The sequence below is a fragment of the Eulemur rufifrons genome, chromosome 7 (genome assembly GCF_041146395.1).
Source record: "Eulemur rufifrons isolate Redbay chromosome 7, OSU_ERuf_1, whole genome shotgun sequence".
Taxonomy (NCBI): Eukaryota; Metazoa; Chordata; class Mammalia; order Primates; family Lemuridae; genus Eulemur; species Eulemur rufifrons.
In genome coordinates, this window is record NC_090989.1 from 89,807,020 (window position 1) to 89,831,475 (window position 24,456).

General features: G+C 35.9%; 1 protein-coding gene across 2 annotated transcripts in view; it reads left to right on the forward strand.

The window, feature by feature from the left end:
- The window catches only part of PLD1 (phospholipase D1), a 192,328-nt gene that overhangs the window by 92,479 nt on the left and 75,393 nt on the right, over window positions 1-24,456 (forward strand). For both annotated transcript variants that reach the window (XM_069472929.1, XM_069472930.1), the window contains exons 9-14: window positions 1,577-1,729; window positions 4,382-4,531; window positions 5,233-5,316; window positions 13,661-13,742; window positions 20,553-20,663; window positions 23,813-24,013. In XM_069472929.1, the coding sequence (XP_069329030.1) occupies window positions 1,577-1,729; window positions 4,382-4,531; window positions 5,233-5,316; window positions 13,661-13,742; window positions 20,553-20,663; window positions 23,813-24,013 (781 nt within the window). The remainder of the gene's footprint in view (window positions 1-1,576; window positions 1,730-4,381; window positions 4,532-5,232; window positions 5,317-13,660; window positions 13,743-20,552; window positions 20,664-23,812; window positions 24,014-24,456) is intronic.

Here is a 24,456-nt window from a genome sequence, read left to right on the forward strand (position 1 = left end):
GTTCGCTTGCTCTTGTCATGTCAGCATCATGCCTGTCATCTATAATACACCCTTACTCATCAAAATGTGGCCGTTGCATAGCCATCACCTAAGAGCTTGTTAGAAATGCAGTCTCAGGCTAGCCCTACTGAATCAGAATCTATATTTTAACAAGATCCCCAGGTGATGTATATGCACATTAAAGTGTGAGCATAGCTATTGTGTATCATTGCAGCAAATTGCTAACCTGCCACACTCTGTCACTCTTTCTTGTGGTACCTTTTTTTCTAAAACATAGTTCCAATACCATTTTTGTCCTATTGCCTAGCCAGGGCATGAGGAGTCCCTTATTTCATAAGCACCTTGGTGTTTTCGTTAAAAGCACAGATTATCAGACCGTTTCAAAGGATCTAGGGTGGGGCTTGGGAATCTGTTATTTTTAAGAAGCATCTCAAGAGATTCTGACTATTAGGCAAGCTTAGGAAACACTGGTTCCATGGTATGAAATCAGCCTCCTTTGCATGGCTTTCAGACCCCCTCAGCGTGGCCTTTGCCCATTTCCCCCTCTCTCTTACTCCCTGAGCCCCTGGCCACACCAAACTGTTCTCTCAACACATGCAGCATTTCCACACCTTAGTTCCTGTGCCAACTCTTCCGTCCATGTGGGATGGACACCTTGGCCCTCCCCTGCTTTGGGCTCTAATCGTTGGGCTCCTTCAGACACCACCTCTTCTGGAGAATGCCACTAGCTCATCCTTTCAGAAGTAAAGACTCCCTCTTCCTTGCACCCACCACTTTTTGCTTTTCTCTTTTAGTACCAGTCCTGTTCAGCATAGAATTACTGTTTAGTGCCCTCACTAGCCTTGTAAGCTCCTTTGAAAACGTAATTCCATGTCTGATTTGTCTTTGTGCTATTCCCAATTTTACTCTAACTCTCAGCTTATCACTGTACATTTCCATTATGAAGCTCTTAAGTATGTATTAAATTGAATGGAAAATGCTTTTAAGAGATGTTCGCATCCAGTTAAAGGTCCTTAAGTCCACAAAAATTTTGAAATGAACAACAGGACATGTGGAATATTGGATGCTAACTGGATTTTTTTAAATTTTTTATTGATACATAATAATTGTACATAAGGGTGGTGGGAAGGGGTAATGAAGAGGTGTTGGTGAAGGGGTAATTCTGCTAACTGGATTTTTTAAAGGGAGATTTTACTTACCAGTAGACTTATTTGCCTCTTGCATAATAGCAAACATCAGCCCATTCCATTCTTCCAACAGCCAAGGGGCTCCTTTTATACATCCTGAGAGCACTACTTGCCAGTACCAGAGACATTCTTCTAGGTGTTACCATTAGTGTTTAAAGAGCTACTGAATTATTTTGACTTGTTTGGTGCCAGTACATCTTAGAAACACATAAAAGAAAAGTTTTGGTTTGGTTTTTTCATAGTGATTTTTAAAAAATAAATCCCCTATGTAAAAAGTGAATTTATGTCTACGGTCTGCTAGAGTGATTACTTAAGATTTGTCATTATAATTAGGTCATTTGTTTCAGTTATTCAATACAATTTTAAAAGTACTTCTTGCTTTCTTACAGATGGTTAATAGTAAAAGATTCCTTTTTACTGTATATGAAACCAGACAGCGGTGCCATTGCCTTCGTCCTACTGGTAGATAAAGAATTCAGAATTAAGGTGGGGAGGAAGGACACAGAAATAAAATATGGACTCCGAATTGATAATCTTTCAAGGTAGATATTTCAAATATTTAAAAAGGATTTCTACAAAAATCTCTTAAAAACAAAGTTTTTCTCTAAACCTTAAGTAAAGAGGTAAAATAATTGAAATGCTAGAAAATTGTAATTTAGAACTCATCCTCAATCAAAAGTGATGAAACTACTTTTTGCCTCTTTAAATTTTTAAGAATAGAATAGCCTATGTGCAACAGAGTCAGAATAAACAATCCCATGTGTAGATGGATGCCTACCTTAACAAAATTACTACTCGATTTGCTGAGTTACCAAACAGATAAATTAGAGTGGCAGTTTGCATTTAAAAAAAATAAAATACAATTTTACCTTATAAATCAGTACGCTTTAATTAACAAAACATTTAAAAAGTGATTTGATTTACAAAAATTCTTTTTACATACACATTGAAGAAAGATATCTTAAAAGAATACTCATGTACATTGTTTATAGATATTTTTAATCTATAATTTTTTAGTGAGTAATGTGCGTGTTTTGACATATATGTTTCTCTCTGGAAGATTGTATGTGTGTGTGTATATCTCTCTCTATATACATATATGCATTTGCCTCTACATAGTTCACCCTAATGTACATGAACAAATATACATTTCTCTTTTTACACATAGTTACATATATATATATATATATATCCCTACTAATATTTGTGTGTGTGTGTGTGTGTGTGTGTGTGTTGTAAAAAGATGCTGAACTTCCTAACATTCTCTGAGAGTAGAACGTTCAGGATTGTTATTGGAAATGCAATGGCACTGCCATTAAACCCTCCTCCTGGTACTGCATTCCTATTTTCCAGCAAGGCACACAAGTCAGGCCACACTTCACGTTGGTCCCTGTCACAGTTCCTTTATTGGCCACCTTCTCTGCATTTCCCACCCTCACTCACTTGTGGGCCATTGCCAAATGAATCCGTTCAAATCCATGTTTCACCAGCATCCTTCCTGATATAAGTGCTCCCTGTCATTTTATAAAATAAGCCCAAATTCCTCCATTTGTAATTTAAGGGCATTTATTTCTTTATTTTCAAACCCTCCCTAATGCAGCCTTTCCTGTTCTATGGAGGCAGCTCTCTCTACCATCTCTTCTCATGTATTTTTTTTTCCTGCCTCTTCCCCTTTACTCTTCCTATCTTCATGTTTGGAATGTTCTTTTTTTTTTCCCTTGACTCTGATTCATATCCTGTGATAGGGCCTCTGCTTGTCATTATCTCCTCCACAGAGTCTTCTTCTCAAAACTGATTTTCAGAGGCATTTCCACTCAGTCGAAGTAGTGTTTGCAAGATGGTTCAAGCCCAGGCCCCTTCCGTGCCCTCTTGCCTCAGCCCCAGAAATTCATGCATCCTTCACCATACCGGATGGGGGACACACCTCCCCTCTCAGCTCCAACATGTCTCACCTCCCCTGGCCCCACACGCCAGCAGCATCGGCTTTGGACAAAGGCCAGCATCCATCTCTGGCATATGGAGGAAAGCAGTTTGGACATCTCTAATCTTTATAAATGATTATTTTAGAATCTGTGGACACAGCCCCTTCTCTGTTTTCTCAACAGGATCATTGCAAGTGTCTTCGAAAAAACAAACTCTCTCTCCTCACCCGCAGTCCTCTTCCTATTTTGGTGTGGAGTAGATTTCTGCACACATGGCAGGGATACAGCTGGCTCTGATACCCCATTTTGCTTTGAACTTCAACTGTGGATAACTTATTTTCCCCTGTTGGTATTAGGTACCAATTCTGATGTTGAGCATCAAGAAAACTTTCTGTAATCTACTAATCTACTGAGTTTTCTGTTTTCAGGATTTGTAAATCTGTAACAGTTTAGGATAGTTTAGTCATCAGTGACAGAAAAATCCGATGCAAACTGGCTTATACCAGAGAGTGAATCAGCCACCTTGGGCATGGCTGATTCTGATGCTCAAGCTATGTCATTGAGACATGTTCCCTGCCATTCTCAGCCCTGTCTTCTGTGGATCTGCTCTGTCCTCAGACTGGTCCCTCGTGACAGCAAGATGGCTGCCTCCCACACTCACACCAAATTCAGCGGAGGGGAGAGTTTCTTCCTGGCATTCCTGAACAAGTCCTTGGATTCACTCTCACTCATTGGGTGGAACTGGCTTATGCACTCATGCCCGAACCACTTTCTGGGATCTGGGGGATGGAATATGCCATTTTGCTTAGCTTTGGTGGACTCAGAGAAGGGAAGGGATGACTCTATTAAAGCACAATCAGAATATTTCTGGAAGCCAAGGGAATGCACACTAGACAGCACAAGGGGAAATGTCCTCTGGAGGAGCAAATAACTCTAACTAACACTTAGAAGTAGGAACTTGCCATACACCGCTGTCATTGTCTTCCTTGTGCCTGGCACAGCTCTAGGGCTGTAATAAGTACCTTTACGCATGTTTGCATGAGTGAGTGAGTGAATAGGTAATTTGAACATTTATTTTTGTTATATTGAATATTTTTAGAAATCCTGCCAAAATTTTTTAGAAGCCTACTTTTTTGATACTCTTTGCCTAAATTTTTCAATTTGTGTTTGCTACACTACCAAATAAAATAGAGAACATTTAATCCTTAAATTTGTTTTGGGAGATAGGACACAGAGTGACCATTCTTTTCCACATTTTGCCTTTCTTTATAGGACACTTATTTTAAAATGCAACAGCTATAGGCATGCTCGGTGGTGGGCAGGGGCTATAGAAGAATTCATCCAGAAACATGGCACCAACTTTCTCAAAGATCATCGATTTGGGTCGTATGCTGCTATCCAAGAGAACATTTTAGCTAAATGGTACGATATTTTTGCTCTAAACCTGTTAAGGTAATCATAGCATCTAATATTATAGTGGTCTAAATTCACCTGGAATCAATTTTCAAAACTGTGAAAAGATACTATGCATTATACTTAACAAGAAACTTTATTTCGGAGGCAGTTATGGTACTACCTGATCATAGATTAGTTTTCCAAGTTTATTTTTATTTCCACAGTGAGGCTAACTAGCTTTGGATTTTGAAGTTTGATTTTTAAAGCTAACTTCATACATTTTCTTAATGATGCAAATGGAAGGTTTATTTAAGTTATTAGCCATAATTTTAGGAAAAAGCATTTACTTATTCGATATTTCTTTTAAATGCAATCGTGCTTGGCAAGTTTTTCTACCCATGGATTGGAAACTGGGCTGTTTTCATTCTCAGAAGAAAAACCGTGTGTGAGTTCAACAGGATGGGAGAATTCATCAGGCCCCTCTGATGATGGGTTCAATTAATTCCTTGTTCTCTAAGCAGAGAAGAATCAGTACATCTGTCTAGTTACTGCCTTCCTAGGTAGCAGAGAGAAGGTATTATTTTCAATCCTTGTTTACCAGCTACATGAAGTAACTGGTTTTGTACAGACTCTAGGCAGTAGCTTCCACGTTCTGCTTTCCCATAGGATATGTTTCTTTTCTTTTTCTTTGTGAAAAAAAAAAATGAAACAACAAATTTGTCTTTCAGGTATGTTAATGCCAAAGGATATTTTGAAGATGTGGCAAATGCGATGGAAGAGGCAGAAGAGGAGATTTTTATCACAGATTGGTGGTTAGTATTTGCCCATGCGAATTCTGTCTGGAGTCTCTATGTTTAGAAACGTACAATCGTGTAGTGTTGTTCAAGAATCATGCAGTATTAAAACCAGCAGTACCTATGGGTGGTTTGGCCAAAATCTCAACCAATTAACTAGTAGCCTTCAATGAAAAGCCTTTTCAAAAAACTTGACCTCCAAATATATTCTTAAAATATTTAGCTTGAACAATTTTGTTTTTGCCCTTGCATTTATAAGCAGACATCTAAATATTCATTTTAGTAAAGGTTATGCTGCAATGCAAATATAGTTGTACAGGTAATGGAAAATAATCTTCTGTGGGTATCTTTTTCTCATTTAGGTATGTCCATCACCAGACCTAGTGAATATACTTCTTCTGAATTGTCCCTTTGATGTTGAAATAGTTCCATTTGCCTTTTACTATTAAAATGTCCTCTGTAAAGACTAGGCCTGGTCAGCTCTTCTACAGATACATCAGGTTTCAATTTCTGACCCCCTTAAAAAACATCCATGAGACTTATGATGCTTATTAAAGTTACTGGAAGTCTTGTATCTAAAATTAATTTAACTCTCGGGAAATTTTAATCCTGGAATTGGTGTAGGCTTTGTAGTCTTACTTCAGTTCCAATTACCCATCTGCTTGGACAGTTAAAACCCACTGCAGATGCTAACATTGGCTACAATGGAAATGAAAATGTCTAAAATGTGCTTTCCTTCTAGGAACTCAGTTGCCTGAAATGCCCCCTACTTTTTTCTGTCCTGTTTCCTTCCACAGTTTATATACCATATATATAAACTGTGAATAGATCATCATAATTCTCTTTTAATTCTAGATTTTGGAGGCAGGGGATAGTAATAGGAATATGAACCTATCTTCTTCCACTGTTTTGTTTCACTGATATGGAAATCTGTAATTCTAGGACATGCTTACTTGACCTTGGCAAAATGGACATTTTTAGCCAGATAATTATTTGCTGGGGGTGGGGGGGGACAGTTTCCTGTGCATTGTAGGATGTTTAGCAGCATCTCTGGCCTTTACCCATTAGATGCCAGTAACAAGCTCCCAATGTGACAACCAAAATGTCTTCAGACATTGCCAGATGTCCCCTGGTTCGAGCTGGGGTTGGGGACCGAATCTCTCTTGGTTGAGAATCACTGATCTGTAGTCAATAGATAAAGTACGTAGTTGTCAGCATGCTCCTCTTTTTGGAGGAGCTTAATCCTGGTCTTTATACTCTTGCCAAATTTTATCATTTCAGTCAGTTACCAGGAAGAAAAAAGTTTCATACTTAGGAGCTATTTCTGTGAGTACATATTTTGTAAACACTTATGAGAATAAATTCAGGCTTAATGTAGTATTATATTCTTTTAAAAGTATTTCTGAAAGTTTGGTGAAGACATGAGAGAAGCTAAAAATAGTTTTTCCATTGAGCCCATATTGTCATGAAAATAATATCTCTTTTCAAGGTTCTGAACACTAAAATAGGGACTCTCATTTAAAGAGCTGAAGAGATGGAACTCTGAATGTTTTCTCTCCTACTTTCAGCAAGAGAATTAATCAGGCAGGGGGTTATTTCTTTTCCGTGACTGAGCTAGGATAACATCTTATTACAACACACCCTTTGAAATAAAGCCTTCAGAGTAAGTTCCCTCATAACAAGTGAAGAAAATTCTTGTCATGCAAAGACAAAAGTGCAAAAGGGAGTATTCAGAAACTTAACCAAACCCCATTATGTTTAGATCTGACAGTGTGAGGCTGTCTACCACAGCTTCTGTACTGAGTCTGTATGTTAAATGTGTCCAAAATAAACAGGATTAATAAAACAGAAGAACAGAGAAGAAAAACAATGAACAGAGGTATTTAAAAGAGGGAATTTGTAAAGGGAAGAAAAACAGAAGAGACAAAGGTTGGGCTGGAGACAAAGATTATAAAGAAAAAATCAGCATTGTATTATTGACTGGCTTGCAAGCAGAAAATTCTAGGTGAAAGAATACATCTTCTAAATGTATTTAAGTTGGTTTTAAATGAAACTTTAAGTTGATTTTGATGTTATTAGTGTTTTTCAAATGGGGGGTTGAGCTTCTTTAGTAATTATTTATTAAAATAATTTTGTGGGTTTTGACCAGCATTGTTTTTTAAGACTGGCATGGGATAGAAAAGAGAAGGGTAGGGAAGAGAAAGGAAGGGTGCAATGTAAGCATGAGTAAGGGTTACTAGCTTTCCAAACCTTTATTTCAGTAATAGATAGATAGATATGCAGGGTGTTGGTTTGGGTGTATAATGTATTTCTTTCTGTGGGTCATGGCCCAAAAAGTTTGAAAGCCATTGACTTTCAAAAATTTGAAAAAGTTTTTTTTTGTAAAGGACCAGAGAGTAAATATTTTAAACTTTTCAAGTCATGAATGGTCTACAAAAAACATTCTTTGTTTTGGTGAAACCCTTTAAAAATATAAAAAACAGTCTTAGCTCACAGGTTCTACTAAAACAGTCTATGGGCAACATTTGGCTTGTGCACTATAGTTTGCTGGCACTTATCTTAGAATGTAGATTTAATTTACTATATTTTATCAATGTTAAGAGATAAATGTGTGTTTAACTTTTTAAGAAACTGACAATGTGTTTTCCAATGTTGTACCATTTTACATTCCCACAGGCAATGTATGAGAGTTATGATTCTTCCACATAATTGCTAGCACTTGGTATTGTGAGTCTTCATTCCAGAGGGTATACAGCAGTATATTTCATTATGATTTTAACTTGTATCAGCAGCATCTTTCCATGTTGAGTATATTTTCATACAGTGTTTGGACATTTGTCTAATTTTTTTGGACATATATTGCTCAAATCTTTTCCCTCTTTTCTTTATTGGATTTTTTTGTCCTCTTACTCAGTTGTGAGAGATCTTTATACATTCTAAAGTATTTGTTCCATTTTATTTGGGTCCCCATGATTTCTGTCAAGAAATTCTCCGTCACTTGAATGACTGTTCCCCTATAAGTAACGTGTTATTTTCTTCTGAGTGCTTTCCGCATTATTCCTCTGTCTTGTTGGTTATGATGTTTGAGTTTATCCTGTTTGGATCTCTAAGCTTCCTGAATTCATAGTTTTATATCTTTTGCCAAATTTGAGAAATTCTCAGCCATTATTTCTTCAGATATGTTTCCCTGAACTTTCCTCTTTCTCCTTTCCTTCTGAGTCTCCAATAACACAAACAGTGTCTTTTAGTATTGTCTCCCAGTTTCAGAGGCTCTGTTTCTTTTTTTCCAACCTTTTTTCTCTTTTTTTTTTTTTTTTTTTGAGACAGAGTCTCACTCTGTTGCCCAGGCTAGAGTGAGTGCCGTGGCGTCAGCCTAGCTCACAGCAACCTCAGACTCCTCGGCTTAAGCGATCCTACTGCCTCAGCCTCCCGAGTAGCTGGGACTACAGGCATGCACCACCATGCCCGGCTAATTTTTTCTATATATATTTTTAGCTGTCCATATAATTTCTTTCTATTTTTAGTAGAGATGGGGTCTCGCTCTTGCTCAGGCTGGTCTCGAACTCCTGAGCTCAAAACGATCCGCCCACCTCGGCCTCCCAGAGTGCTAGGATTACAGGCGTGAGCCACCGCGCCCGGCCAAACCTTTTTTCTCTTTGTTGTTCAAATTGGATAATTTCTATTTATCTTTCTTCAAATTCACTGACTCTTTCCTTTGTCGTTTCCATTCTGGTATTGAACCTATCCAGTGAGATTTGTTTGTTTTTCTTTTCAGTTTTTTTTTTTTTTTTTTTTTTTTTTGGTATTTGTGTTTTTTTACTTTGAAAATTTCAATTTAGTTCTTCTTTATATCTTTTATTTCTTTCATAGGACTTTCTGTCTTTCCATTTATTTCAAGAGTGTGCACCCTTATTTTGGGGGGGACATTTTAATAATATCTAATAATTATTTGAAGTAGATAATTCTATATATTCATGTCATCTTGCATTGTCATGTGTTGGTTCTCTTTTCCATGCGAGATGAGATTTTTCTGGTTCTTTGTGTACCGAGTACTTTTGAATTGTATTCTAGGAAATTTTAATATTATGTTATAAGAGTCTGAGTCTTGTTTAAATCCTATGGAGAATATTGAAATTTTTTTTCAAAAATAGCAGGCAGTTTACCCGTTTAAGTTCAGGCAGAAAGTGCTAACCAGCCTTTTGTGGGTAGTGTTTTAATGTCAGTTTCGGTTTTTTTTTAAAGCCTTCGCAGTGCTATTCAGATCCGTCTCATAGCTGTGCCACCTAGTGGCCAATCTGGGACATAAGTGGTGGTCTATTTCTTAGTTTAGTTCTCAACCTCTTTAATGTGATGTTTAGGATCAAATCCAGCTACGAAGTGAGCCAGAAGATCATAAATAACTTTATGAGATTGCTTTCCGGAGCTCCTCCCTCTCCTTTCTAGTTTCCTGTGGCTTCCTTCTTTAGTCTTCTAGCTGGAACAGTGGGTTTTATTTATTCTGCTCTGCCACATGCTTTCTGTGTGGGCAACCATGTCCACAGCCAAGCCATGAGTATTTACATCACTCTCTTGGGAATCACAGCACTTCCAGCTGGAGAGAAAAGCTCCTCTCTCTGAGAGTTTTTGGTGCCTGTGAGCCCTCCACTAGCAACCCCTGTCACTGCCAGAAGATCCTTTTCTTTCTCCTCAAGTCTGACCTAGAGGACTTTTGGAGTTTTCTATGTGCCAATGCCCAGTTCCAGATTTTCCCTCTAGGCCAAGGAAGCAGAGAGAGAAAAATGGCAAACTCACCACTGGTTATGTAGTACTTCAAATTCTGTTCTTCTTCAACATTAAGTCTTCCAATTCATGAATACTATGTATCCTTCCATTTATTCATCTTATTTAATTTTTCTTGGCAATGTTTTGTATCTTTTTCTGTATAGGTCTTACACATATTTTGTTAATTTATCACTGAATACCTTATATTTTTTGTTATCATTGTAAATGACATTTTTAAAATTCATTTTCCAGTTGTATATTGCAATTATACAGAACTAGCAATGCAATTGATTTTTGTGTGTTGACTGTATATCTTGTGACCTTGCTAACTTCACTTATGAGTGCTAATAGCTTTTTGTGGATTCCTTAGGATCCCTATAGATGATCACGCAATCTAGGAATAAAGACAGTTTTACTTCTCCCTTTCTAATATGTATTCCTTATATTTTATTTTCTTTCCTCATTGCATTAGCTAGTATCACCAGTAAAATGTTAAACAGAAGTGATGAGAATGGACATCCATGCCTTATTTTCAATCTTAGAATGCAAGCATTCAGTTTTTTCCCTTATGTATGATGTTAGAGGTAGGTTTTTTACAGATGCCCTTTAATATACTTCTGGAATTTGTTTCTATTTATAATTTGTTGAGAGTTTTTTTTAATGTGAATGGGTATTGAATTTTATTAAATTTTTTTGCATTTAGTGAAATGATCATTTTTCTCCTTTTTATTTAATGTGAATTACACTGATTGATTTTCAACTTTTAAACCAACCTTATTTTCCTAGGATAACCCCACTTGATCATGATCTAGTATCCTTTTGTAAGCTATTGAGTTTTTGGTAAAGATTTTTTACTTCTATGATCATAAAGGATATTGTTCTGTAGTTTTCTTTTTTTGCATTGTCTTTGTTTGGTTTTGGTATCACAATAATGCTGGCCTCATTTAATGATAAAGTAAGTGTTCCCTCTTCTGTTGTTTCCTGAAAGAATTTTGGTAGGATTGATATTATTTCTTCCTTAAATATTTGATAAAATTCACCTTATTAAATTGTCAGAGTCTGTAGTTTTCCCTGTGGCAAAGTTTTAACTTATGAATTCAATTTTTTAGTAGATATAGGGTCAGACAGACCCTATATGTAATAATTTCTTTTTATTTTCATTTTGGAAACATTTTATTCAAGACATTTGTTCATTTCATCTAAAGTATCATAAATATTGTCCTAAAGTTATTTAAAATATTCCTTATTATCCATTTAATACCATTTTAGTGTCTATAGGCCCTACAGTAATTTCCTGTCTTTTACTAATATTTTCATTGTTCTTTTTTTTTTCTTAGTCTTACTAGAAGTTTACCAATTTTATTGATATTTCAAAGAGCTAACTTCTGGTTTCATTGAATTTTTTTGTTGTTTTTCTGTTTTATATTTCATTGATTTCCACTCTTGTCTTTATTATTCCCTTTCTTTTTACTTTGGGTTTAATTTGTTCTTCTTTTTCTATCTTTTTAAGATGGAAGCTCTGGTCATTAATTTTAAATAATTTTTATATTTTTCTTATGAGCACTTAAAGTCATAAAATCTTCTAAGTAGTGCATTTATTTAGATGTATGTTTTAACATCTCTGAAATCAAGATGCATCTTATGCTTAATAACATCTTACAGTTCTAATTGTCATAATTTTTTCTTTCTTAGTTGTATATGCAAAAATGATGCCTCTTATAATCATTGGTGTCCTAGACTCAGTGAAATGTTCTTTTGCACTTTATCTAATAATTGCTTAGTAAAAATCCTGACATAATCATGCTTGGTGAGTTACAGCTGCTTTCTCCTTGCCTTGTGGCCATGCTTTATGGTTTGTTTATAGCATGAATATCAGTTTTGTTTATCAGTCATTATCCTCAAAATTAAGGGCTCCTTGAGAATTATCTTAAAATTCTACAAAATATCTAGTAGAATGCTCTGCATACATTGTACACAAGGCTTGTAGATTAAACACAGTAAATGATGAAAAAGACTTAATTGCACAATATAGTATTAACAGTACCCCCAAAACTGAGGCTCTCTGAGTTTATAATTGATGTGCACATCAAAAAATTTTAAGTGTGTCTATGTTGTCGGATACCCCCCACCTTCAGTGAATTAGCAGTGCACAGTGATGCACTTTTCTACTTAAAACAGACCTCTTTTTAATTGTTCTTTGAACTTTTCCTATCAATTGCTGTGTTTTATTTATTTGTTTGTTTAGACATAGATTATCTTTGAGTTTGTTTCCTACTCTAAATTAAATAAGCAAGTATCACTGTACACATTCCTCCATTTGTCTGTTTCCTTATTTATCTTACCCAATATGTGTTTCCGTTAGAAACTTATTTCTGCATTTTTATTTTTTTAAACTGAATTAAATAGAGCATAAAAATGATTTCTTTTAATCTCTTTAGCTCCTTAAAACCCTGTTGTTTTCACATGCTAGAGGACTTCCTGGCAAGGTGATATTCCAGTCTAGAATCCTGTAAGGCTTTAATCCTTACACAGTCTACTTCTGCTCCCCCAGGTATAGCAGATCAGCAGAGGAAGGTTTTTTTACTGTTCATGTTTCTTCATTGTAGGGGAGTTACATCACAGATAGATTTAACTCAGACACTGACCTTAGAAGCCAATCCTAGGGGAAAAAGTGACTTCGCTGTACTCTTAGCTGCCTTATGGAACTACTAAAAGTAGAAGAGCCCAGGAGTTCATTCTTGCACTGGATACATTTTATATATCAGCATACCTTCCTTCTTCCCTGCTCAGAAAGCCCCAAGTTCCCATGGACATGGCTCCTTGGTATAGAAAGTCAGCATGTATGTGTATCAGTTAGAATGCTTTCAGTTTGGCGTAACAGAATGCTCAACTGAGAGGGCTTAAACAAGGAGGATTTGTTTGTCTCATTTAATGAAAAATACAAAGTTAGGCAATCCTAAGGTTGGTGGAGTGATCTAGTGATTCTGGGCTATGGTTTTCTCCTTAGAATTTCAATTTTGCTGCACCTCTCTAAGCATCATGCTCTCATATAACGTCCATCCTAAAGCTGGAAGTATGGCAGGGCTTTCTCCTTGGGAGTGTGTGTGTGTGTGTGTGTGTGTGTGTGTGTGTGTGTTTCATCAAGGAGGAATAGCTTTCCCATTAATCTCATGTGTACCTCCTCATGTATCTCATTGTCCAGGATTGTGTCACATCACACTCTAGTTGCACAGGAGAAAGCAAGTATGTAGAATATTCAGACTCTGTAGTGGGAGATGGGCTCTGACAGCAAGGAAGAGAAGACGGAGAATGGCTATTGAGTGGGCAGTCAGCAGAATCTGCATATGTGTATATGAGTACATGGGTGGGCAGGAGAAAGAGAGAGAGACAGAGAAAGAGAGGAGAAATCAAGATTGACTTTTTGTATGGACACAGACTGTTTCCCATATGAAGTTGTACTTGGATCTGTAGCAAAACTTTGAATGACCCACCACAGTGAAGAGTAATGGCATTTGGGGAAAAATTGCCTTTGCTTCCTATGACACAATCAGAACTTTATATTCCGTTTTAGTTACTTGAAATCTTGGTTTTGTGATTTCAGGCTGAGTCCAGAAATCTTCCTGAAACGCCCAGTGGTTGAAGGAAATCGTTGGAGGTTGGACTGCATTCTTAAACGAAAAGCAGTATGTACTTTCCCAACAAATGCTAATATAATTTTTTAAATATTCATTGCCTCTGAAATACCTTTTCTTCTTAAAGCCATTTTGAAAAGAAACTTTGTATCTTAGAGTTAGACAAAAAGTAGGATAAGTAATGTTTTCCAGTTCATTTGGTTCTATTTTTTTCCTATTACTTTTTTTTTTTTTTGAGACAGAGTCTTGCTTTGTTGCCCTGGCTAGAGTGAGTGCCGTGGCGTCAGCCTAGCTCACAGCAACCTCAAACTCCTGGGCTTAAGCGATCCTACTGCCTCAGCCTCCCGAGTAGCTGGGACTACAAGCACGCGCCACCATGCCCGGCTAATTTTTTTCTATATATATTTTAGTTGTCCATATAGTTTCTTTCTATTTTTAGTAGAGACGGGGTCTCGCTCTTGCTCAGGCTGGTCTCGAACTCCTGACCTTAAACGATCCACCCACCTCGGCCTCCCAGAGTGCTAGGATTACAGGCGTGAGCCACCGCGCCCGGCCTTCCTATTACTTTTGAATGATAAATATTTTAGCTTAATTCACAGCATGGATTATGTTAGCATCTCTATTTTTTGTTTCTTAATCAGTTATGGGCAGTTAATTTTATAGGCAAAAAAGTTGTAATAAAATTTCATCAGTGAATAATAGAGGATAAAATTAAACATAGCATTTCATTTTATTCATTATTTTGCCATTTAAGCAAAAGACAAAGTCATCTGGAGAATGGTTTCAGTCATATGAGACCAAGCTGGTATAGAAGAATATCAAAGAGGGGTGGATAGTAACAATTGGTGGTGTTTTGGTTCCAGTTTTCAGAAAGTTCATGGTAATAATGTGGAACTGTTTCCTGTGCAGTTGACCCTGTACATTCTAGGTGAGCACTGAGTGTGCTTTTTAAATTATAAAAAGTATATAAATGAGCAATATAGGCTCACCAGTGACTACGTTCATATTTCTCGTGATTTTTCCTAATGTAATGGACCCTCAACCAAATTAAATTAGGTTAAGTTAGAAATAGATCTATATGTATTATTAAGCAGGTCCAAATTAGGCAGTGCTAAACATTTTACTATTAATATTATTTGAAACTATCTTAACCTTTTTTTAATTCTATCATTAAACATGCTAGCAGAACTTGTAGATCCTGAATAATTGGGAATAGCAGCATTTTTCTATTTCTCACATCTTTCACTCATTTCTTCTTTCCTATCCTCTATATTCTACTACACTTTTCCCCACTCACTTTCCCCTTCTTTTTCAATGTTTTTGTCCCATGCCTTTACTTTAGGATTTCTGGGAGTGGCCGTAGATATACTCAGACCCCGCTGCTAATATTGAGGGCAAAAGAAGTTGATAATCTTTATCATTTTGAACAACATCACTTTGACAGATAGTATAATATGTTGTATCAATAGAATTCCAGTTACAAAATTGGAAATTCTGATTCTGAAAACATTATTTATATATTCATTAGATAATTCAGTACATGGTGATTAATACTATCTCTTATGGGCCAAGTACTACATTAATCCCTAAGGATGCCACAGTGAATAGGATTCCAGCTCAGCCCATGGAGAGCCTGCTGAAAGACTCATGTCCTGGGCTCAGTCCTAACCTTGCCAAACTTCTTTCTACCTATTGAATGGGCTATAACTTTCTCCATGTTTCTCTCTGTGAAATGGTACCTTTTCCATTTTCCCTCAAGATTCCATTTTAGTAAGTTTTTCCAGCCTTGCCTAGCAATCTTCACTCATACTAGTAAACTCTCTCCTTACTGTACTTAGTCAATACTTCACTGTTTTAGGTTTCAGTCAAAATGTGCTTATTGAATGTCTACTATGTGCAGGGCATTTGGCTAATCGTATGAGGATGTATGTAAATAAAAGTCATGATTCTTAAGTGGAAGGAGCTTAAAAGTCGACACAAGTATCAACTGGGTACAGTGGCAGTGCCACAATTCAAAGGCAGGAGAGCACTGGGAAGGTCTGGTCGGGGAGACTCTCACAACATGAGGGGCGTAGGACATTTAGGATAGGCAAACATTTTTAAAAGGGAAGGAAGAAATTTCTAGGTGTGGTAAATGTTATGAGGAAACAGGAAGATGACAAGGTTGATTACACCTGAGTGTGAGCATAGGCAGGACTGGGGATCAAGTTGGAGCAGCTGGTTGCAGCTAGGATGTGGGGGCTTTGTGAGTCAAGCCAGTGGTTTGATCTTTAGGGCAGACAGTGGGGAGACACCGTGGGGGCGGGAGGTCTGGTGAAGGAGGGGTGACCTGATCAAAATGGTGCATTGGGAAGTTGAATCTGGTAGTGAGAACAGGTGGAAGAACTCAGATTTGCAAAGCTAAATTTTGGAACACTTGAGTGTGAGTTGTCTACAGGTCATATAAGTAAACTTGAGAACGCTAGTAAACGCATAAGCAGCGCTCATAGGTATAGGAAGATCCTGCAGGATAGCTCACCTCTTGTTAGCTGTGTTTGTCTCCTGTTGGCGTATCTATCTGGTCTGCCTTTTCTATCACTAGTGTGGCTTCTCCTTGCCTTTATGGTCCATGATCCCTGGCGAGGTCCCTGATGAACACTGAGGCCAAGTAGACATTACTGCCTGATGACAGTGCTCCGTTTCCATTTCATCCACTTCCTGAAGCTTGTCATTTTTGAGTTGTGGGTAATGATTTTTAAAATTTCCTAAAGAAATAGTAATACTATTAAAGATTAATTTCTCGGTGGTACATTTAGCGGAATTGCTCTTCCTTAATCTCACTACGCCATATTATTACTTTGGTCATAAATTTCTTAACACTCAGATCATTCCAAATTGACATTTCATATGCACATAAACACTGCATCACATAAATAATTTAGTTTCTGAAAGCCATGCACTAGCTTCGCAAAGTATGAGATTGAAACATAGATTGATTAAAATGAATGATTTCTTTTCCCTTCTGATTGTGCAGATTTTTTGAGAGGAGTTTAGGAAGCATCTCTGCCTCATTGCCAACATAGAGGCATACATAATGGCTGTTTCTTAAGAAAAAATACAATATTTTGTTACTCTGGTAATAACTATGTTGATATTTTCCTATTTCTTTGACCTTCTGATATGTGATGTCACTATTTAAAATAGTAAGCCAGTTTTGAGAGGCAGATTGTTTGCAATTCAAAGAAATCAGCATCCCAGGGTTTTCCACAGTTCTGCACTTATTATACTACGAGGTGAGGTAAGTTGCATCATAGCTATGATAACCGTATCCTTGCACCCCAATTGTGTATATTTCAACCCTGGAAATATGTGATATTTCTTATGAGATTTACACTGAAAGGATCTTCAAATGTAGTAATCTGGAGACTAACAGAAAAAGATTTAGGTCCTCAGGGGCATTTGCCTTAAGGTTGATTTCTTTCCATCCTGGACCACAAGCCATACACTAGAGTTGCAGTTGATGACCAGTAAGAGGGAAAGATGTCCAGGTTTGAGAACAAGACAAATCTTTTACTTTTAATTTTCCTAATATATTACACCCTCTGGAGAAGTCCTTGGCAAGTGATAAAATTAGTGATTACACTTGGGGGTGGGGGGGTGAGCTATCCTCAGGCAGTGGACAGACTTGGCTGCGTTTAGAAAATATTTTGACCACACTACTTGGAACAATCAGAGAAAAACCTGGCTAAGAAACAAAGTCTCTTCGATTTCCACTGCAAAAAAAAATTTATTTTCCATTATCTTCTGATGTATTTTGTATATCTAAGACAACTAAAAATTCCTACCATTGATAGTGTTAGGTCTGCTCTACTTGATGGGAAACTAATTAGAAAAGAGGACAGAACTTCATCTTTTGAAACTCATGTTTCATGAAGCTTATTGTCTGGAACCTTTGGGTCAGTTGAGTTCAGCAGAGATAAGAATCATGGCATTGCACAGTCAACTCCAGGCCATCTGTTTTCCTACTTCTCCTATTGATATTTACTTCCCTTTCTCTAAGAAAAAAGTAATTTTCCCAGAGACACTAGAAGGCATTAGTAAAACATGGAATGTTTCAAAAGTATATTTTTAAAATTACAGAATTAACATTGGTCCTTTTTTTTTTTTTTAAGTTGGCTTTCATTTTGCAGGAATATTTCCCACATTTTATATAAAACTGGGCTATTGCAACCTGGCAAATGCCTTCATTCCTAAGGAATGATTTTCCTTTGCTCTTTATAGTTAGAGTTTACAATAGGGTTATAATACCTTGACCAAAAGAAGAGAAATTTATTGTTTCATTATCACAGAAATCTTGTCATTAATTATTTATTGTGGCTATGGGTATAAGTAAATACCTGTAAACCACATAAAAATGAACTTTTTATATTTAATTACTTCCTTATTAATCATTTGTATTTAAACTAAAAAGACTTAAAAGTCTCTACCCTGTTTCCTTTAGAGTTAATTTATTTCAATGAGAAAAGACATAGCATAGAGGAATATGTCCGGTATTAATAAGTGGAGAGTAATAATATAATTCATTAGTGTTAACATCGCTATTATTTCAAAAATCCATTAGTTATGCAAGTGAATGAAAAACTGTAGGATTCAGGCCAAGTTCCTAATTTGCAACTACTACCCTTCATGAGTAACAATGTCTCAAGCCTAAGAAGCAGAATTTCATCCATTTAAAACAAATGAATCATGATAAAAGATGTCAGGTGTAATGTTCTATAATTTAGGTTGAAATTTTAGGTTTTACATTTTGTATCCTGTCTTTTAATGGGAGACTGTTTTTTTGTAACTATTATGTAGTGCTGAATCCTAAAATATTCAGATAGCAAAATAGATCTGAACCATAGAGGCAAAAAATAAAAGAATCTTCTATAATAGTTTTCCTTTAGAGCTCTCCATCAGTGGTTCATTTTAGAGTACTCACTGGCCAGACCATTAAAATTAATCTTTTCACTCCTCGCTTACACTTTCTTATTTCTTTACTCAAAGCTGTACTTACATACTTGATTGCAATAGTAGTGGCATAATCATAATAAGTAATACGGTTCAAAGGCCAGCTGTTAACCAGAGAAATAGAATGACATATACATTCTTTTTGATCCCGTATTATTCAGACAAGAATGAGTTTTCTCCACCTACTCAAATCCCCTGAATGCACACCAGAATGTAAATCTTGTGTGTCCCTCCAAAAATGTATACATTTTTCAGATATTATTACTAACCCCAAGAAAGACAGTGTTAGTATTTTGAAGTGATGTTTTATTGTAAGGATTTTAAAAGCCAAAACATGCTTGTTGGTATTAGCAGAATATTATCGGGAAACTACAAGTGTGTTTGGTTTGCTCCAATATCTTATATCCTGTGATCTAGATTCTAAAACCTAAAAATATTAACTCCTATGTTATTTCACATTGTATAGAAAATTACAAAATTTTTCAGTTTAACCCCGTAAGAGTTCTTAAATTTTGGTTCAGATTTCCATTATGAACAATGAGTAATTACCATGGATTATTAGTTTAAACTGTAACTAAAATACTCTTTGTCATTTTAGTTTATTGGATATACCTGCATCTGTTATATCTAGAAACTATTGTGAAAAAATTCTTGCCTTTAATCCCTAGAATATTAAATGTCTAGGTATACTTTAGATACATAATCCAATATATATGCTATATATTTCAGAATGCTTTCAGAGCTGCTGGGTAAAATGAATGCAAATTAAAATGGTTCAATCTGCACAGAAATACTGAGGATTCACACTAAAAATTAAAAAAGCAATCCACAGAATGGGGGTAAATAAGACAGTTTCCTAGAGGAAATATGCTCTGAACTGTGTGTTGGTATGCTGGGGGGATCCATATGAGTGAGCAGGGAGCAGGGGAGGAGCATTCTGTGTGGGACAGTTTAGTGAAGGCTAAGAGCCTGTCACCAACCAGAGCTAGTATGGAAAATACTAGTGCTTTTCTATACTACCAGCTACTGGACATTGTCATTTTGATGATTAATACTAATAATGTTTTTTGTATAGCATGTGAGAGTCTCCCAGGTACTTTTGATTTAATTTGACCCCATTAAATGGGTCACAATGGCCTTGTCTATTTTCTTTTAGGTCCATCATCTAAGGGTGGATCAATGTTAATTTGTGTGTCCATTTTATACTGCTAAAACTCAGGGATTTTTGAATATTAGACAAGCTTCTGAAAAAGTCCTTTCACTAGTGAAACAGGCATTGATGATCTCATTTTGGGTTAAGAGGATGAACCAGCACATTCATCTTTGAAAATTAAGAAATGTTTTATTCCACTTAAATAATTTTTTTTCAATAAAGAAAAATTATATGAACAATACCCCCTGAAACATTTAAGGGATATTTAGCATAATTTACCGCATCAAAGTTTCTCATCACTGTTATTTCAACTAGTTGAGATATAATATGAGTAAACACGCAAAAGAACTCTAATCCTGTAACATGAATCTGGTCAAAACTTAGTGTGTTAGGGAATGTTAAAAGTTGTAAGACTCTCAGACACTTTTAGCGACTGAGATTACAATTTCAACATTCTGGATCTACAATTAGTCAAATATTGACTCTCTTTCTTGGTATGACAAGTTGTAAGAATGAAAGAGAGGTAAATTTTTATTTTTGATATTAGTGTTTCAGTGCCCACTTACTTATGTGTCCCCTCCTTGTATGGCCTTTTTTATTAAATACTTTATTATACTTGTTTATAAAAGAAAGTACAGTGCAGAGAAAGGAAAAAGAAAATGAAAATCATAGCTTCCTTCCAGAGATACTCATTCCTCCATGTGTTTTCCTCATGACAGCAACAAGGGGTGAGGATCTTCATCATGCTCTACAAGGAGGTGGAGCTTGCTCTTGGAATCAATAGCGAATACAGCAAGAGGACCTTAATGCGTCTGCACCCCAACATAAAGGTACTCGGGTTAATCCTTGTGACCAGTGTTTTTTCTTTATTATTCTGCAGGACTTTTTCAGATGTGTTTTTCTCTAACAGTGGTAATCTATAGAATTCCCTAATGTATGTTTGAGAAAATAGCATTGAGTTCTCAAAAATAAAACACAATATACTTTCTTATACTCCCTACATTGATGGGAGTCACGTTTTTGTTTCTCTGACCCTGATAATTGAAAGTGACAGTTTAGCCAAGAACATACTTTTTGCAGTTGTTTTAATATTCAAGAGACCTATCGAGTTCTCACACTCTTCATTAGGATTATCCTGGAACCTCTTAGCTGTGATCTCCCTGTGACATCCCCTCATCACTGATAGCAGCAAAGAGATCTCTTCTAGGATTTAAAGTGCTTTATTATTATTTGTTTTTTAGAATTCAATAGAACCTAGTGTAAAATATTAATGAAGTAAATAAACATGATAAGCAATTTTAAAAAGCTTTGCTATTTTATCAAAGACCTAAAACTTATCAATAGATATCACCCAATCATTGAGATAGAAGACTTAATGAACCAATAAATCTCCAGCAAACTTAAAATATATAACAATCATGTATTTCACTTGGTTAAAAAAATGAAAGTGTTTTTCCTCCAGAGAATGAGTTATTGAGTTGTATAATTTCTAAACATTATTCATTCACCAAATTTCTATCAAGCACCTACTAAGGATGTAATTTTGTGACATCCACAACCAAAAGGGGTGAGGATGGAGCTGTTAAAGGAGCAGAGTTTTTGTATGTTATTGAAGTTAAGCTAGCATAAGTTTGAATTGAAGTGTTACAACTTTAGGATGTTAAATGTAATCCCCATGGTATCCACAAAGAAAATAGCTATAGAGTATACACAAAAGGAAATGAGAAAGGAATTTAAATATTTCACTACGAAAAAATCAACTAAACACAAAAGAGACAGTAGTACAGGAAATCAGAGACCAAAAAAGCTATAAGGCTTATAGAAAACAAATAGCAAAATGATAGAAATAAGTTCCTTCCTATCAATAATTATTTTAAATGTAAATGGAATGAATTCTCTAAGCAAAAGATGGAAACTGGTAGAATGGATTTATAAAAACATGATCCCACTATGTGGTATCTGCAAGAGATTCACCTCAGATGCAGAGTCACAAATAGGTTGAAAATGAAAGACGGAAAGGGTATTCCATACAAATAGTAACCAAAAGAGAGTAGGGGCGGCTAAACTAATACCAGACAAAGTAGATTTTAAGTCAAAAAAATTACAAGAGACAAAGAAGGACATTATATATTAATATAAGGTTATATATGGCAAGAAGATATAAAATTACAAACATTTATGTACCTAATAAGAGACCACCAAAATATACGAAGCAAAAATGACAGAATTGAAGGGATAAAAAGCTAGTTCTACAACAGCAGTTGGAAACTCCAACACCCCACTCTCAATAATGGATAGAACAACCAGACAGAAGATAAGTAAGGAAATAGAGAATTTGAACGACAGAGTAAACAAACTAGATCCAATGGATGTACACAGGACGCCCTACCTGGTGATAACAGAATACACATTCTTCTCAAGTGCACATGGGACGTTTTCCAGGAAAGACCATCTGTTAGGCCATCAAATAAGTTCTAATAGATTTTAAAAGGTAGAAATCATACAACATCTGTTTGACCACAACAGGATGAAGGTAAAAATCAATAACAGAAAAAAAAAACTAGAAAATTCACAAATTTGTGGAAATTAAATAGCACACTGTTAAACAATGGATCCAAGAGAAAACACAAAGGAAATAGAAAATACTTAGAGACAAACAAAAATGAAATAATGTACCAAAACTTAGCACACAGCAAAAGCAGTGCAAAGGGGGACATTTATAGGTATAAATAACTTTACAACTTAAGGAACTAGAAAAAGAAGAACAGACTAAACCCAAAACTAGCACAAGGAAGGAAATCAAGGTTAGAGCAGAAGTAAACAAAATGGAGAAATAGAAAATCAATAAAACCAAAAGTTGGTTCTTTGAAAAGATCAACAATTGACAAACCTTTAGCTAGATGGACTAAGGAAACAAAAGACTCAGTTTACTAAAATCAGGAATGAAAGTGGGGACAATTACTACCAATTCTACAGCAATAAAAAGGACCCTAAGAGATTACTATAAACAATTGTATACCAACAAATTGGATAACCTAGATGAAATATTCAAATACCTAGAAACATGAAACCTACCAAGACTAAACCATAAAGAAATATAAAATCTAAATAGACATATAACTAGTAAGGAGATTGATAAGTAATCAAAAATCTCCCATAAGAGAAAAGTCCAGTACCTGATGGCTTCACCAATTAATTCTACTGACCATTTAAAGGAGAACTAACACCAATGCTTCTCAAACTTTAAAAACTGAAGAGGAGGAAAGACTCTCTAACTCATTAAGTGTATTCTTAAAACTAGTTAAGGTGGTAAGTTTATGTTATGTTTATTCTACCACAATTTTAAAAAGTGTTATTTTTTTTTTTAAAAAAAACAGTTGCCAAAGTTTTTGTAATCATTCTACTTAAGGGCATGAGATAGAATAGGTCAGACTAGGGTCATTTAGAGAATTCTGTTTAAATGCAGGAGATTACTAGCTTCTCAAAATACCTTTTAAATAGATAGCTGCCAAAATATCTCTATGCCTATATTTGTATGCTTAGTATTTCAACCCAATGGCTGCCAAAATATCAATATAATTTATTAAAAATTTCCTATACATAAATTTTGGTTAAATATTTTTAGGTTTTTTTTTTTTTTAAAAAATACCAAACATAACATAATCCTTATAGGAGGAAGAGGGAACCAGCTATCAGATTGAGCTGACTTGTATCTAATGTGTCACTACACTTCAAGCTAAGTGGCAGCCACCCCCCCAAATACAGTGTCTGGGCAGGGTCTTAAAAAGTAAACAGGAGTCTTCCTGTACTAAATACTGAGAATGAAATTAGAAGTTTGGAGGATTTTCTTTGGTGTATACATTGCACATTTTGGTATTTGAATTGTAGAAAATGCATTCAGGAAGAAAGCAGATCTATTTTATTATGAGAGGAAAGGCCTTTTAAAAGCATATTACAGTGAGATTTTTTCCTTCTCAAGGTGATGAGACACCCGGATCATGTGTCGTCCAGCGTCTATCTGTGGGCTCATCATGAGAAGCTTGTCATCATCGACCAATCAGTGGCCTTTGTGGGAGGGATTGACCTGGCATATGGAAGGTGGGACGACAATGAGCACAGACTCACAGACGTGGGCAGCGTGAAGCGAGTCACTTCGGGACCATCTCTGGGTTCCCTCCCAGTAAGTAAGCTTCACCTCTCTGGGACTGCATAGAATGAACATAATTTGTATAAGTATGTATTAATAGCATGACTGATTGATTAATTGAATAAGAGGTGGCATCTTCCTGGAGGGGTAAAGAACACTGAGTCAAAGGTGAGGCAGACCTGGTGTCTAATACCAGCCTCACCACCTAGCTAGCTGTAGCTCAGCATCACTTAGTCTGTTTCTTCTAAGAAGAGAAAACGGATTCAACAGGATGTTTGCTATCACATACTCAGCTCCTTTGTTTTGCATTTAAATTAAAGAGTTTCTATTTGGAAAACGTTCATAACCAAAATGTGTAGCAATCAAGATTCGGGTTAAATAACAGTAAAAAGTCTTATTAAAAGTAGTTGCCAGGGTTTTTGGAGACTTTCGACTTAAAGACATGAAAAATCAGCATAGGTCAGTGTGGGGTCATT